The sequence below is a fragment of the Anopheles marshallii genome, chromosome 3, assembly GCF_943734725.1.
Source record: "Anopheles marshallii chromosome 3, idAnoMarsDA_429_01, whole genome shotgun sequence".
Taxonomy (NCBI): Eukaryota; Metazoa; Arthropoda; class Insecta; order Diptera; family Culicidae; genus Anopheles; species Anopheles marshallii.
Window position 1 is genome coordinate 11,566,818 of NC_071327.1, and position 15,708 is coordinate 11,582,525.

Here is a 15,708-nt window from a genome sequence, read left to right on the forward strand (position 1 = left end):
TGGAGACGCTCATACGCTGTGCTGTTTTGAAGATGAGTGCCGACCGCCGGGTGGGAGTGAGGGAAGATTAACGGCAGTGGTGACGAAGATAATACAAAGGATACAAATTTGATTGTAGCAGCAAGACGAATAAAACTAACTAGTGTTAGAATGATGTAGAATGGGCGTTGAAAAAGTAATGTTCTGCCAGTGGAATATCCGAATGTTCGATTACGGTTGAGTGTTATACACGTTTTTCTGTTACTATTTCTAACTCTCTAAACTGTTTTTTTTCAAGGTTGGATGCAGTTCTTGATCATTGACAATTGGTGTGCATGCCACTTAGTGGACAGTTTTTTCTTCTATCTTTCGTGATAATGATAATTGAATTAGAATATGATTAATGCAAAGAAAATAATAGAGTCTGTATGAGTGTGAGACACACGCGACTATGCACTACTTTGTTTGAGAACACGAGCTCACTTGCCAATCCGGGATCACTTGCCAAATCATGTATTTCTTGGCAAACTTTGTAGGGTTCTGTTGCCTTTATTCCTCCGGACATCATATTTGTCCTTGGTTGTGAAGAACAACATCCCCGGATCCATGATGAGACACCGAGAATTCGTCAGCATCTGGTGTTAAGGCGATTTTCCACGTGGTTTGTTAAACTCTTTTCGCGACGTTGTTTTTATGGTTAAGGTTTTATTTAATCATCGAAAAATTGGCAAATCTAGTAGACATTACAAAGACAAAATTAGTATTAGTTAGCTCTTCAAACGGTTCGGTTGTGCTTCAGTTTTGAACCCACACTCTAAACTACTGCCACGGAAAATTTCAATAGGAAATATCCAATCCAATTAAATTTTTATCTAGCAGAATTAGGAACATATCTACCAGTATGTTGTGATATGAGCGTTTTAATGAATAACAACACCAACGTACAGGAAACTTAACAAAGAATTTATTTTCACAGTTTGGTGACACAAAACAGCAAATTAACAAACGCTACGACGTGGAACAACATCACCAGTCGTGTACCACGCGGAGAGCAAAAGTAAAGCCTTCCATAAATTCCGTTTTACTTATCACTAAAAACTCTCCCCCAACTTCTTCCATGGTTCGGCATGTATAGTACGATATCGATACCATCGTGGTACACGGACATTGGACTATTTTTTTTTTCTATTTTTACACAAACAATACCCTCTTGCCAATGTTACCGATCGCTGCTCCTCCGTGTATGATGGAGTATTATTGTTTCGCTTGCTATGTTTTTTTTTTGTTCAAGTTTTACACTATCTACTATGTCTTGTTTCCTGTTTCCTGTGTAGTGAGGAAAGGAAAGGTGTGGACTCAATGCTCCACACGTCACTAACGCTTCCAAATTCATTCGTCTTCGACTTTCCAATGGATTGTGCCTTGTGTACAAAGTAAAATTCTCACACATCAGTGATTTAATTTGAAATTTAATGCTACCCTAGCTTGTCTTGAAGTTTCCCTTTAGTCGGACAGTATTTGTCTCCTGTCGGTTTATGTCTATTGCTAGCAGAGGTTGGTGGGGGAGTTCCTTTTGCATGACCGATAATCGAGTTCGTTTCTACAACTCCTGTCTAAGGGTGGACGTATGCATTCCAGATACCAACATAAACTTACACCGTACTTTGGCATTTGGCAGGGAGATAACACAGAGCGTGTTTTATGCGGATTGTACTCGGGAATAGTGGATTGTTTTGCTCTCTTACGATTGTACGGTTGATTGACTAGAGGTTTTGTGATGATTGTGAAACGTCGACCATCAACAAGTTACTAAACTAAACTGAAAACATCTGGTAACCATCTTCTCAATGTCCGTCCATTTCCGATTTCTAGTGTGATTCAAACAAAGATGGAGGCACCTCCACCGAAAGCTGCACTGCATTCAAATGTCTACTAACTGTCCCTGGCTTTAAGTTTCCCATATAAATCTCTCCACAAACGTATCGTTGGATGGATGCATAAAGGTGGATGGCGTTACGGTGTGTACAGTAAAAACCGGTCGTACAATAAGAAAGTGTACGGAGGCAAGAGGCCCCATGCCGGTAGTATAGTGGCCAATACCCGGGGTATAGTGCACGCACAAAGTCTTTGGAAAGTGTGTGTGTGTGTATGTGTGTGGTCCATAAACGTCCAGTGCGAAGATTACGTTGTAAGTCTCACGGGTTAACATGTGCTGTTCTCCTTTACCCTTTTCCACTTTAAACTTTGTTTTTCTGTTTCTGTTTTACTCAAAAAAGTGTCTCCAATTAGCTTCCTCAATTTGTGTGCGCGTTATCATGTGCGTGTGATTAAGAACAACTTCTTGTTTTTCTGACTTTCTCTGTGTAGTTTGTGGGTTGTTTTTTTTTTTAATATTCATGTGTTACAATTGTGTGTGTGTTTATTTTAAACATTTTTAAAAACAAATCACAAACATCACGCGAGGTGCACACACTCTTAATCAAAGTCTTGTATAGTGTTGTAACCAGGAAAAGGGTAAGTCTAGACTAGACTAAGTCGGGTGGCTACCCTCTCCAACACGCATGGCATACGCGCGCACTGTAGATACAAAATCCGTACTATTATCGCTACATTCGAATCTACATTAAAATTGGATTAGCGTTTTGGGCACATCGATATAACAACAGTGACACAATAGTCGATATCACTACAGTCAGTTGAATTGTTAGGCGGGATCCACTGCCACACTGGGCAACTAGTTCTTCCTGTGAAACGAAACCAGAACAGAGCGTCATTTGGGGGAGATAAACGAAGGAGAATACTATCGTTTAATACTCACATCCGGATGCTCGGTATAACATTCCTCTAAACGTCGGCGGTGAAGGAAGTTAAGTTTGGTCTTTACACAGGGTAACGCTTCCGATTCGTTATGGGCGATCACCTCGGGTTGGGCGGACAGCACGACCCTATCCACCTTGTATTCGTTCTCCACGATGATCATCAGCAAGTTGGACCGGGGAATACGTTTCGCAAAGTATGGTTGATAGAGAAGCCTACAGAGAAGGATACACAAAATGGTACATCAGTAAACCGATTGCAGGAACTCATCGAATGTTGGTTGCATACTCCTCCATTGGTAGTGGTGGTGGTTCGTAGAAGAAGCCAGCTCCATTGATGAACTTATCCTGTTGCATCACGTACAGGTTAGATTTCTTATCACACGGTTCGTATACGATCTCTTTCTTAATTTCTTTCGGCCGGTTAAAGTATTCCTCCTCCTCGTCGACGTGTATCTTTTTTGGTTTCGATGGGCGCGTATCATCGTAGTCATCGTACTCGTCTGAAAAATTGGCAACATTGCTGTTAAGTAATTCCTGTCGAATTTCATTAACACAATACGTAGTGGTGCATTAAACCCCTTGGAGGCCCCGGGTGGAATGATAGTTGGGGCCCCTAATTGCCTCGGGAGGGTGGTCATGATCTAATTTCAGAAATTACATAACATCCTTATCGGGCTGCCCGATAACATCCTTATCGGGCTGCCCGATAACATCCTTATCGGGCTGCCCGATAACATCCTTATCGGGCTGCCCGATAACATCCTTATCGGGCTGCCCGATAACAAATATTTCTTAAATGTTGAACGGGGAGGCCCTCTTACACTTCGGGGCCCCTCTAGCATACGGAGAGGGTTAAATCGACGCTTTTCTGGCCCATTTCTAGGTCAATTCATACAATTTTTCCTACTACACAGCTTATTTTCGAGGCCCCCACACGGCGAGGCCCTAGGCAGCCGCCTACTTCGCCCACCGTTAGATCCACCACTGACAATACGTACGTCCAAAGTAGTCGGGACTGGGGATTCCGTGCACCCAAAAGTCGAACCGGGACAGCATTATTGCAATCTCCGCAATGAACCACTTCAGACCTAGCATCAGGACTCGCATCGGCTGCAGCAAAGAGGTACGTTAAATTGTTAAATTAGCGACGAACATCTTTACGAATCCAACGTAACTCACATGCATTAACGCAATGGCGTCGTTTTCCACCACTCGCTCGTATTCGCACAGGCCCTGGAGATCGAACACGGTGATCATGGAAAAGATTTCCTTATCAACCATCGACTGCATGATGGCACCCTCGATTTCGCCAAAGAAGCGGCCAGTATGGTTGGACGTTTCCGACAACACCACGTACCCATTGTGATCGATCACGTAGCAGTCGCGAGATTCCGATGCACACGTCTCTATACAATCATCACACTGAAAAGCGGGAAGACAACCGTTTAAACACACTGTAAACAAGTCTAAAAAGACTTTCGCTCCGATACTGACCGTCTTTTTGGAGGTGATCTCCATAAATCGATCGTACATCAGTGAGTGCGTAAATTGGAATCCGGTCACACAGCCGGGCGCTTCCAGGCCACCGTCGCGCGGGAAAATGGCCATCGTGGCCGTCACCTTCAGCTCCCCATCTTCCGGCGGGTCCGATTCGTGCGGCACCGAGTACACGAAGCTCTTCGGATCGATCTTGTGCTGCAGGATCGCACTGCGGTACCACGTTTCGTCGATCGCCTTCTTGTGGTAGTCACCAAACTCGCTGTCCGTGTCGACCTCGACCTCGCCGAATATGAACTGCCACCGGGTAAGTCCGCTCATCGTGGCCACAAACCGTAACGTCGCGTTATACATCTCGATGATCTTTCGCTCGTTTTCACTCTCAAACTCCCAGTTACGGTAGCTGTTGTTCGTGACCTTCGCGTCGAAGATCAGCAGCTCTACCAGCTCCTTGTTGCAGTAATACGCATCATCGTCCAATGTTTTACGGCCACAGTTCGCTGTCAGATAGAGAGAGAGGAAAGTGCTATTTATTAGTATCTAAATACAGAATATTGCAATTTGGTAATTACGTACGGCCTTCGGAATCCTTCGGGTCTTCGGGCTCGTACTGTTGGGACCACTTCCACGTTGGTTCGTAAAGACGGTTCAGAAAATGACGCAACTCATCCTCGGGCGTTTTAAATTCGTGACCTTCCAGATAGTGGTACTTGCAGTAAACCCTGCACGAAAACGAAACCCCCTTTACCTCATGTCCTTCCGTACGGCGATTCGTTAACTTACCAGTCCGGGTGTACCTTCCAGTTATCGCCCATGAAGAAATCGGAGATGTTCAATCCCATATGCTGGTTGCGCTTGATCTCGTCACCCACCTTGATCCAGGTGCTGCCGTAATCGTGTGGCAGCACCAGCCCCAGCGCGAATGGGGTGTTCTCCAGCGGTGCGTAGTAGTAATCCTGATACTCGAGCGAAACTCGTCGCATCTTATCGTAATGGAACCGTACCGGGAGCTTCAACATTTTACCAAACCGTGAATCCACGAGATGGTGACGCAACTCCAGTATGAACGGACTCATCTCACGCCCGGTCATGTCCTCTACCTGGCGCGTGATGTTGTCATCGTAGATCTGTTCGATCTCCGTCAGATCGATGCTGTTGTAGTTCTCCTTCAGCTTCCCGTTCGAGACGGGCCGTAGATCCGGATGCATCAGCACATAACCGTTGTTGCTGACGATGAACGAGTACCCGTTGACGCCGAGTTTGTACGGTAGCGTCAACTCGTCGAGGTCCTCCACCGGGATGTCCGTGCCGGCCACACCTAGCAGCCGCGCGGTTCGTGTTTCATTGTAGTGATTAGCTTTCCGGTCGAATGCGGGCGCACCGACCGCTATCATCAGCCGCGGTGGCTCATCATCGTCCGCTTCGGTGAGTAAATTTTCCTGTGCCGGGCAAAAGGGAGTTGAAGAAGCAATTGGTTTATCGGTGTCACTTGGGCGGAACTCGCGCCCAGTCACTTACCGCCGTGTCGGTGAAGGCATGCGTCCATGTTGGCGGATGTTCCACACCCTGCAGTACCAACGGGGTCGCGATCACGGTAACGTACTTCAGCACCTCCTCTTGGACTTCGTCCAGCGATTGAATGTGCGAGTAGTAGCCCCGGTTCAGGCAGGCCATCCATTGAATTTCACGAACCTTGGTAACCTCACGACCCAGCAGATAGGTGAACACACGCACCGGGATCTTCGTACCGTTCTCAAACCAATTGTACGCCTCAAACACCTCCGTAATGTTGCTGGGGACACCGTCGGTTATGAGCATGATTGCTTGATTACAACCACTGACCGATTCGTTACACCGTCGTATCTCGCGATACTGCAAGGAAAGATGTACAATGGGACACCCCGGACATCCTGCAGGTGGAACAACGTACTTACCTTCTGCAAAAGCTCGAATGCGGCTACAAAAGCCTTCTTTACATTAGCATACCCTTCCGGTAGAAGCTCTCGTACGTATTCGTTGAAGAAACGCATATTTTCCGGAGTTGCCTGTACCAGCATGTCCTGAGGATGGAAGGATACGATACAGATTCGAGTTCCCGTTTTGGCCTGGCAAACTCTCCAGTCTTACCTTAAAGCAAGGTACCAACGGTTCCACATCGTTCGAGTATTTGTAAATGTTTATAAAATCATTGTTCGAAAACGTATCGAGAATGCTTTTCACCGTCAACTGTGCGATATAGTTCCGGTAGCCCGTCATCGAACCGGAGTTATCCAGCAGGATAACGATATCCTTCGAGCAGGTTGCCGTTTCGATGTACCACGAACGTTTGCGGCAATCGAACGTGTCCACATGCTCACGGTTCCATTCGAGTGCCGGGTAGTGCCGAAGCATCCCGGTGTAGGAACCGAAGTACTGCCAGGACAGTGCCGGGTCGGAGTTGTAGTTCTGAAGAAACACATCGTCCAGCGATTCGGACCATTGCAGTGCTTCCAACACCCACGGGTACCGGTCGTACACGTTCTGCGGCACATGGACGGAACTGTACGACGTGTTGACCGATATGTTGAAGAAGTGCGTGTCCGGATTGAGCGACATGTTTCGATACATCCATGCATTTTCTTGCAACGTCTCCGGGAGTTCTGGCTCTGGACGTCCATCAATCTGTAGGAATACAATCAATTCTTACCCCAAAACTGTCTGGAAACAATCCTCCGCACTTACATTCGAGTATTTGCTGGAATAGTAGGAGAAGTTGTCCGCTAGTGTTTCATTGTACTCGAACTGCTCGGACAGTTCCTCAGCGAGGTTGATAATGCACTTAATGGCGTCCATCTTACGGATGAACATGCGGCCAACATTTTCTACAATCGATTGAATCAACACCGTACCGTTCTTGTGCTCCACGCGGGCATTGTAGGTTTTGTATTTCTAAAATTAAAATCACAACCCACCGTACTGTTCAACGAACCTGTTGTGAGCCGTTACCGTGGCAGCCAACAACTTACCGCCGTAATTTCCATCGCCTTCGTCATCCTTTGTGCCAGATCCCAGAGCTCTTCACCGAAGTTATCGGCCCATTTTGCCATGCTGCACAAGATGCCGGACGGTATGAAACGAGATGAACGAGAGCAGAAGTAATCAGTGCTGGTGTGCGGCCGATGCTGGGAACGTGCGGCGTATGTTAATAGGTCAGCTTTCGATGATGATAAATGATGATGTTGATAACAATGGAACAGTAGCGAGATTGTCGGTAGCACCAGAATGGGATCTGTTTTGTTCAATAATTGTACGTTGCATAATGGGAGGAATTCAAGGCAATCAAATGTCTGATGATGTTAAATTTCGTGTCGGAATACAGAAATAATGGAGGATATACAGTCAGCATGTTGGAAAAAAACAATAGAAAACTGTTATTAAATTTTGTGAATGATTAAGATTTCAGGAATATCATGTAAAATTTCAAAGTATAGAAGTTATACGCGAAGGAGTTAATGCATCGCCAGTATAATTCTTAATATTGTAGAAACGTAAGTGTCTCAAATCGGTACTCAGAACTTCTCTAGTCCTGTTACTTGCCATTTTCACAAGATATTTTTTACTCAATATTCTCGTACATGTTATATATTTTTTTAATTGGCTTCTCATTGTTTTATGGCCAAAATAGTGACAATTTTTTGCACGAATCGATCGCTTTACTGACATTAAACGTCTAGCGTTGTGATTCGAATTACGGACAGTTTCAAATTCCGGACATTCCTCATGGTTAAGCTGAATATGTTTTTTTTTTTTTTTTTTTTTTTTTAGTTAGAACGGCCTGGCCGTATCGACTTATTTTACCACGTAGCCGGATAGTCAGTCCTTGCTACGGGGGATTGGCCCGGATGGGATTTTGGTCCGGTCCGTTCGTGTGAAGACCGGCTCCGCTACCATCACGCCGCCGGGCCGCCCAAGCTGAATATGTTCATAACCAGCAAATAACCATAGCGTATTAATCAATTTATAAAATTACTGAAACTTCCAGTGTTAATTTATCATTAATTCCATTGGGTTTGGTGTAGGAACAGTATATTGGAGCCTAATTCGATTACATCGGAATCAATCTTGAAATAATTATCAACGGGAACTTAATGGTGGTTTATAATTTTGCTCTCGACATACCACAATAAAAAAATCTCATTTACTTTTGTCCACAATTCGAAGCATGATTTGTGGACAAAAGTAAATGAGATTCGAACAATTCGAAGCATGATTTTTTACCTTGATTTATACTCCAGACAGCCGAAGTAAATTGTAAATGCATACAGACCTCTAGCAGAATACCACAACAATAAGCGCAGAAATGTCACTCCCAGGGGCTTGGCATTGTTTGCAAGATTGTACTACTTTTTAAAAAGCATCATTTCATGAATCTTCATATCTGTTTGGACGGCGAGAAGTTAAAATCTAATAGATAGTTATACTTTTAACATAGAAAACGTTTGATTTGTGAACCTTTTTGACCAAATTTCGATGCTGTCCCGTAATATGGAATAAAGTTAAAAAAGTGTCCGTTTGAATAAAAATATCATTGCAATTTATATTTTTTTCAAATATTTCGAGCTTTTCTCCAGAAATTCTTGTGCTTTTTCTCGGAAATTGTATTTACTAAACAAAAATATATGAAAAAAAACACCTTAAATTTCCCTAATGGAATCCAAAACGATCTTTAAATGGCTCATTTCATTGTCTCCCAATGTTCTTTGCCAATGACGGTGCAATCAATAATGATGCAAATCGTCTCCATTCGATCAAAACCCATTTGCAGTGTGTCATAGGAAAAACATACAAAAATTCCCCAAAAAAATGATGCGCACGCCCGGATAACACGTGTCCCGGTAGGGGAGACAAATCGAGTGGATGGCCCAGACCGGCAACGGGGCGATAGAGTCTGTTGACAAACAAAGATACGGCCTTCCTTTGCCGGTTACTTGAGTGAACAGCCCCACGCGCTATTCGCGCTGTGAGACGCGCACTGTTTCCGCGCGGTACAACGCAAAACAAACACGAGCACGTGCTTGCCGAAAATGCCGAAACATTGCGAAAGAGCGAGACGGCCGGCAGCATACGAGTGCGCGAATACGAACGAGCGGAGAGGTGAAGCTGAAAATAGCATCCGTGTCGGTCGGTCGGTTTTCGTTCAGTTTTTCCACCACAACTTCACGCACCATTCCCCTCGCCATTTCACCCCCTCTTCATTTTCCCCGCCCGTGTTTTTTTTTCAATCTCACCCCCTCCACAGTGGGGCGCCAGGCAGCTGAGAATCCACAGGCTGCTTCGGTTTTCGTTGTGACAGCGAGGGAATATTTTCATCCTGGCCAGCACACCCCACATATCACGAAACGAACTGTCAACACGGAAAATCACAATGCTCGGGCGATGAGCGATGCACTGTCAAAATTGGGTGAAAATTTGTTAATTTTCCACCGAATTTGCATACCATTTGATGGACGGCACTTGTTTTACTCTTACTTCGGCACATTTACTTACATTTCCGTCGCGGCCGAAGCGTCGACGGGTTGGGCGGGTAATTTTATCCATAAAAGGAAAATGATGCTGCCGAGCAGAAACTTCCTGCTGGGTAGACCAGCCACGACGGGAAGTCTCATCCTCGCGAACTAAATTTGCCTTCCGCACAGCCTGCCACCTATGATCGACACTATTGCTGCTATCACTACGTTTTCCACAACACTTTTCACCACGGCACACACACACACACACTCACGCATGCACGCGAAAGAACCCCAACAACTAGGTCTACCGAAGCACTAGGCAAGGCAAAAATAGTGCTAGCTAGCTACACCTCATCACGAACGACGACACCGTGACGGATCGCTGCTGATGGTCAGACCGGAAAATGTGCTCGCTGGACGGTACGACACACCACACCAGCCGCGAACCATACGCGAGAGCAGATAAAAAAAAAGCTCGAATTTTCACAAGCGAACAATGAGTTTTCCCAGCGCGAGCACCACACTCACACTGCCCGAGCCCGAGCACGTTCTTCTAGTGACTGTGACTCGTTCTGCTGCTTACTGTACGGCGTTATGGGGCGAAGAAAAGTTAACGAAGAATTTTCCCCCGCCCCACCCATGCATGTGTGTGTGTGTGTGTGCGCACGCGGGGAGTATTGTAACTGTCAAAACCGAGATGCAACTCGCGTGAAAGGTGGTTTGTTTGTTTGCTCCGGAAAAACCGGCGCATGGCATTTACTGCGATCCGGTTCAAAGTGTCAGTTCGCTGTTTTCTGGCTTTGTGTTTCAATTGAAATTTTAATTCATGTTTATCTATATGTTTGAGTATTTGGCAATATATTCCTCATCCAGAGCTGTAGTCAATATGTCTCTCGTTACATCTGTGGTACAAGGATTATTCCTTTTTTATTTGCTGGTGAATTCTTAGTTCCTTAGATTCTCTAGTGTGCCATGAGTCCAACTTGCAAATCGTAGGACTGTGGAACTCTCTTAATCTTTTCTTTTATAAGATTTAAAAGACCAGTGGGACAAGATCTCATATGGTTCCAAGTTCCAAGATCACCAGACATCAGGACCGTAGTTTTAAACTATACTAGTAGAGGACCATTCGATCATAGAGGAATCACATATTCAAATTGGTTTAAATTGAAGTGAGAATTTTCGATGTCTTTAGTCATTTGCAGAACTTAGAATTATTGCACATTCTAGGACAATGGATAGTGTTTGATAGTGTGTCCATGCAAAGTTTTTACAGTTTTGCCGTAGATTGTAGCTGCTATGAAGCTTATTACTGGTTTATGAGATTATACGAATAAATTCTAGACATTGTTGATTTGCTGACCATTTCGGATTGTATTAAGCAATTTGTTTTGAAGTTTCACCACATGATATCATTAAACTTTCAGATTTTGGCTCCTTGCTTCGAGAAATTTTAAAGTTCTGACCACTGTTCTGGAATGGATTGATTTTGGTCAGGTCTCAGAATTTATTCGCGAGGTTATACAAGAGTTTTGTTTTTTACTAAAATAATACTTTAAACCTCTGTACTTTCGCCAAAATATCTTATATCTTTGGTAGTTGTCAGTGGGAGAACGTTATTGCAGTAATGGTAATATTTTAAACTTTTCAGTAGTACACCAAACTATTTTCCTATCTTTTCTTCTTTTTCAGTACAACAACCTCAAGAAACCTTTGACTGTATTTACTCCTAGTTGGATAGTAAGTCCCAGGTCCGGATGGGATTTGTCCCATTTTCCTATACATGGCATATTTCTTCTTTTCGCCTCTAATACACCAATGGATCATCTCCAAACGTGAAAACGAGTGTTACTAAATAGTTAAAATTCAATAAATGTTTTAAATTGCATCTTCATTTTTTAAATATTTTTTTTACATGGATCTTCATAAAAGTCATCTAAAGTAATAAATTTGTGACATCTTTGAATAAGATGTACTTTGCATATGAATGAAATTAAATCAGTGCTTCCACTTCGGTACACTTCACCAGTCTTCCCTCATGGACATGAAAAAAACCTGAATATATAGACCTCTTGCGAACTTTGAGCATTAGCAAAATTACTTTCATTTGACTTTTATCAACTGTTCTATTCTCGGAATTCTGATTCAAACATTTATTCCCGGATCTCTGTCCAGGAAGGCTTCTGGCCACTTTCTGTCGATAATAATTTAAATCAGCAATCTACATTACTGCACGTCATCTTCGGCAGAACGGCAACCACTGGCTCGCCGTCACTGACTCCCGGCAGAGGCTGGGCTGAACACCATTATGCCGCTAGTATGTATGTCAACGCAGGAGATAGAGTTTGGCACAATTGATTATGTGCGATAAATTTGAAACTACGATAAAAATCAGTTCCAATTTTTTTTGCTTTCCTAAACGGCGCCGTGAATTGATCACTTCAACCTAGTAGGCCAGTAAGCGAGAACCTTGGAGGTCATCATCGGTGTATGAGTTGGCAGGTTTCCCTTCCTGCCTTTCACCATTTGCTCCATAAAGCCGCTAGCATCTATTAAACGTAAAGGTCTGCTGTACAAATTTGCAAAGCAGTAGTAAATAGGGAAAATAATCGAAAGAGCGCTCGTGATTCTGGGATGGAAAGAGCGAGAGAGGTTTTTCGATTCTGAACGGGGAGACATTTTTGCTCAGCATCCGTGCAAAATATCGGGGAGACCCGATTGCCGACTGGTTGTCTCCGGCCAACTGCTCCGATTGGCCATACGACCGGAACGGATCTCTTGGTGCGGATTGTCACTGTGTGTGTGACCTTCACAAATTAGTTGTCAAAACAGAAACCATGTGACTCATTGTGGGCTTGCCGAAGCAGGTCCTAGCTGTCAGCTGGTCTGGGTTCGGTCTAGGCTGGTGGGATCCTGTTTTTTTTTATACGCTCATTCCCCACACATCCGCCGATGAAGGTTGGCTGTTTTTCAGCTTTGGTAGAATTTATGAAGGAATTCAAATGAATTTGCGACCTGATATGATTTTTGCGTTAAAAAGAAGTTTTCAAACAAGGACCTTCAAGTATTATTATTTAATTATGAAATTGGGATTGGCATTTTTACAGTACAACCATGTTTTAGCATATTACTTAAAAGCTGATTTAAATTACAAAAATCTTATCAAAAAACGATCAATATCAAGATTATTTCGATTGTAATACCGCATCTTATCCAAAGCTCACAAGAAACCGCACCAACAATTTCACCATATTATTCTTTTCGTCTTTTCATCATTGAAAGGGCCCCAAAATTCTTTTATTTATGTGTACAAGCTCTTCACATGCAGCGAGCAAAAGAGACATCCTGTCGGGTGTGTGTGTGTGTCTGAGAGGTTTTTTTTTACTTCCCACCACAATGAAGTTGCATCTCTTCTCTCAAATACCGGAACTGGAGCCTGCATCCATCTGCTGAGAGCTAAGCCGTTGCGGATTCGACCGACCTGGCATAAGAGCAATCGCGCTGCAGAGAACCTGCCCACCACCCAACACCCCGTTCGCAGGGCGTCAGATTTTTTGGGGTTTCCTCCTCTGATAGGGCGAGCCTACAGAAATGAGCAGCCGAACCAAGATTTCTCTGGAACCGGATGCTCCCGGTGTGGTACAGTGTTGTCATTCACCCGAGAGCTGCTCATTGTACATTAGCTCGGCTGAGATAATAGAAGCATGTTTCCGAGGGCGTCTTTCGCACTGCAGAACGAAAATTGGTGCAACTGTTGGGATGATTGTAGATAACACACACAAAGCGTACACGCACAAAAACTATAATGGTCTAATTTGGTAGAGCTTTCATCGTCACAAATAGTACCCCAACATATAAGACAATACGGTGACCTTTTCAATGTCGCCTCATCACACCACATCTCGTTGGGCGAATCAAACAAAACCTTAAGCGAGTGTTTGTTAACCCATCTCGAAGATCGATAAACGATCGATCACGAAACGAACAGTGGCGACTCCGGAGAGTATGCTGCTGTATACGTGTCTGTTTCTGATGGATTGTATCCGAACTAGTTCCCCGCGGTCAAGTGGTCCGGTTGCGGTCTCAATTACTACCGTACCTCTGGCCAGCGAACCCGAAAGTAGATCCAATCGGTATGAGATGGTGTAATTACCTGCTTCCAGTTTCGGCTGGTTAAGCTTCAGCGATTGTCAGTGATGTCAAACTTGTCTGGTTGAAAAGTTGTCTAATGATTTTGTGTTTTGTATTGGGCGATTGTTTTTTTTTGTTTGTTTGCAAACCATTGAACGTTAAGGTTAAAGTAGAAGAATTATATTGTTCTATAGATATAGAAGTAATATTCATATTATTAGACCAAAAGTGTCTTCAGTGTCTTTATTTATTCAAATTTTGGGCAGTCATTTAGTACTTTGCTTGATTCATAGCTCCTAAAAGTATGCAATGAAGATTTTTCTTAATTGTTGCATATTTTTCAAAGTTTTGGTAGATTTTGGTATTTATTTTTTTGCGTCACAACTCCTAAATGTATGAAATGACCAATCAGTGTTATCAAGTTTGATGCAAGTTGATAATGCAATGATCCGCTAATGTAATGTTGAGATTTTTTTTGAGATTTTTACATTGAGATTTTTTTTTCGTTAGGGAATTTTATACCACATTGCATACATGCAGGCGGTAGCAGTTGAGACGGAATATGTTTAAAAACATGTGTTATACTCTGTTCGCGCACCAGTCGCGGAACGATTTAATGCGAGATATGTTCGATAGTTGTAGGCTACGCGATTTTACACTTTATTTTAATCTCCTACGTTGTGTTCACGACAAGTTCTAATTTGTAAGTGTGTCAACAGCTCGGCGGTGCTGGTACCTGCCGTTTTCGCCTCGTGTACATATTTTATTTGTAAATAGTTTTCGTTCTGCGCGAACATACCCTTTTATTAAAGCTTTGCTTTTTTTAATAAAACATTGGTGAAGAACGAAGCATATATTTGTGTCATGCTTTCAGTCATGTTTAAAGTGGAAAATCTGTACAGGTATTAATTGGTTAATAGGTCGCTTAATGGAAATAAGCTTAGTATATAGCACCTTTAGGGTAAAAAAGACATTTATATTAATTAAATACGTTCGACATCTCTGCTTTGGGCCACCGAGAAGCCCTAAACACCGAAAAGAAAGCTTTTCTGACGTGCGTGCGTGAGGGTGTATGCCTACATGCGGACGAAACATTAGAAACGGTGCTACTACGGTACGAACGTACGGTACAGAGTGCCAAGAGAACACCAATAGTGAAAGAGCAAGAGTATGCAGCTTCTGTATGAAAAACAATAGAGAGAGAAACGGTATGGGAGAAACAGAGAGCCAGAGCTTGCAGTCCGAACCCACACGGCAGCACTGTCGAAAAACCCCTGAGAGAGATGTTGTTCGGTCCCGGTGTTTCTACGGTACCGTCGATTGCGGAAGAGACCACACCGTCCCAGAATATTGTTAGCACTGCGTCTGCACGGATAGCCATCCGGTGTGTACGGTTGTTCCGCGTGGTTCGACCTGCCCTGGTGCCCAAGCAGCAGTCTACACCTGCACACAGTTTCACAAATCTCGACCCTACACCGTACCGTGTACATGAGTGGCCTGTGAGTGGGCAAGCAAGTGGTCACTGTACAAGAAACTCCGAAGCCATTTGTCAGCCGTCGTGGAATCGATCTTCGGTTCGAAACGGTACAGTGGTGTGGTGTCCCGTATCAGGTGTGTATTTATTGGCCGGTCCGTGGTCCGTGAAAGCACAGGTGCGTTTGACAGTTGAAACTTTCTCCCCCTCCCCCCCTCGTGTCGTGTGTTTGGTCCCTCGTCTTGAAACATTGTCCAGGACTATCGGGCTCGGGAAAATCGACAAGGATATTAATGCCGGCACGCGTGATTTCTACGCA

The 15,708-nt window shown here is 43.9% G+C and overlaps 1 protein-coding gene across 1 annotated transcript; it reads right to left on the bottom strand.

The window, feature by feature from the left end:
* Positions 1 to 2,597: 2,597 nt before the first annotated feature.
* Positions 2,598 to 9,940, bottom strand: LOC128711431 (voltage-dependent calcium channel subunit alpha-2/delta-3). Its single transcript, XM_053806307.1, has 14 exons — positions 9,822 to 9,940; positions 7,301 to 7,382; positions 7,017 to 7,223; positions 6,423 to 6,956; positions 6,230 to 6,355; positions 5,814 to 6,167; positions 5,079 to 5,734; positions 4,872 to 5,017; positions 4,293 to 4,795; positions 3,978 to 4,220; positions 3,797 to 3,908; positions 3,085 to 3,298; positions 2,798 to 3,011; positions 2,598 to 2,723 (listed from the first exon to the last, which is right to left on the bottom strand). Exons 1-14 carry the CDS (start codon positions 9,938 to 9,940, stop codon positions 2,598 to 2,600), a joined length of 3,636 nt encoding a protein of 1,211 aa, XP_053662282.1.
* Between the last annotated feature and the right edge of the window lie 5,768 nt (positions 9,941 to 15,708).

Coding starts and splice junctions, on each gene's coding strand:
- LOC128711431 (XM_053806307.1), bottom strand. CDS start 9,940: ATGAGACTTCCCGTCGTGGCTGGTCTACCCAGCAGGAAGTTTCTGCTC. Junction 3,299..3,796: donor CAGTCCCGACTACTTTGGAC/GTACGTATTGTC, acceptor CCAATTTTTCAG/ACGAGTACGATGACTACGAT. Junction 2,724..2,797: donor GTTATACCGAGCATCCGGAT/GTGAGTATTAAA, acceptor TTCGTTTCACAG/GAAGAACTAGTTGCCCAGTG.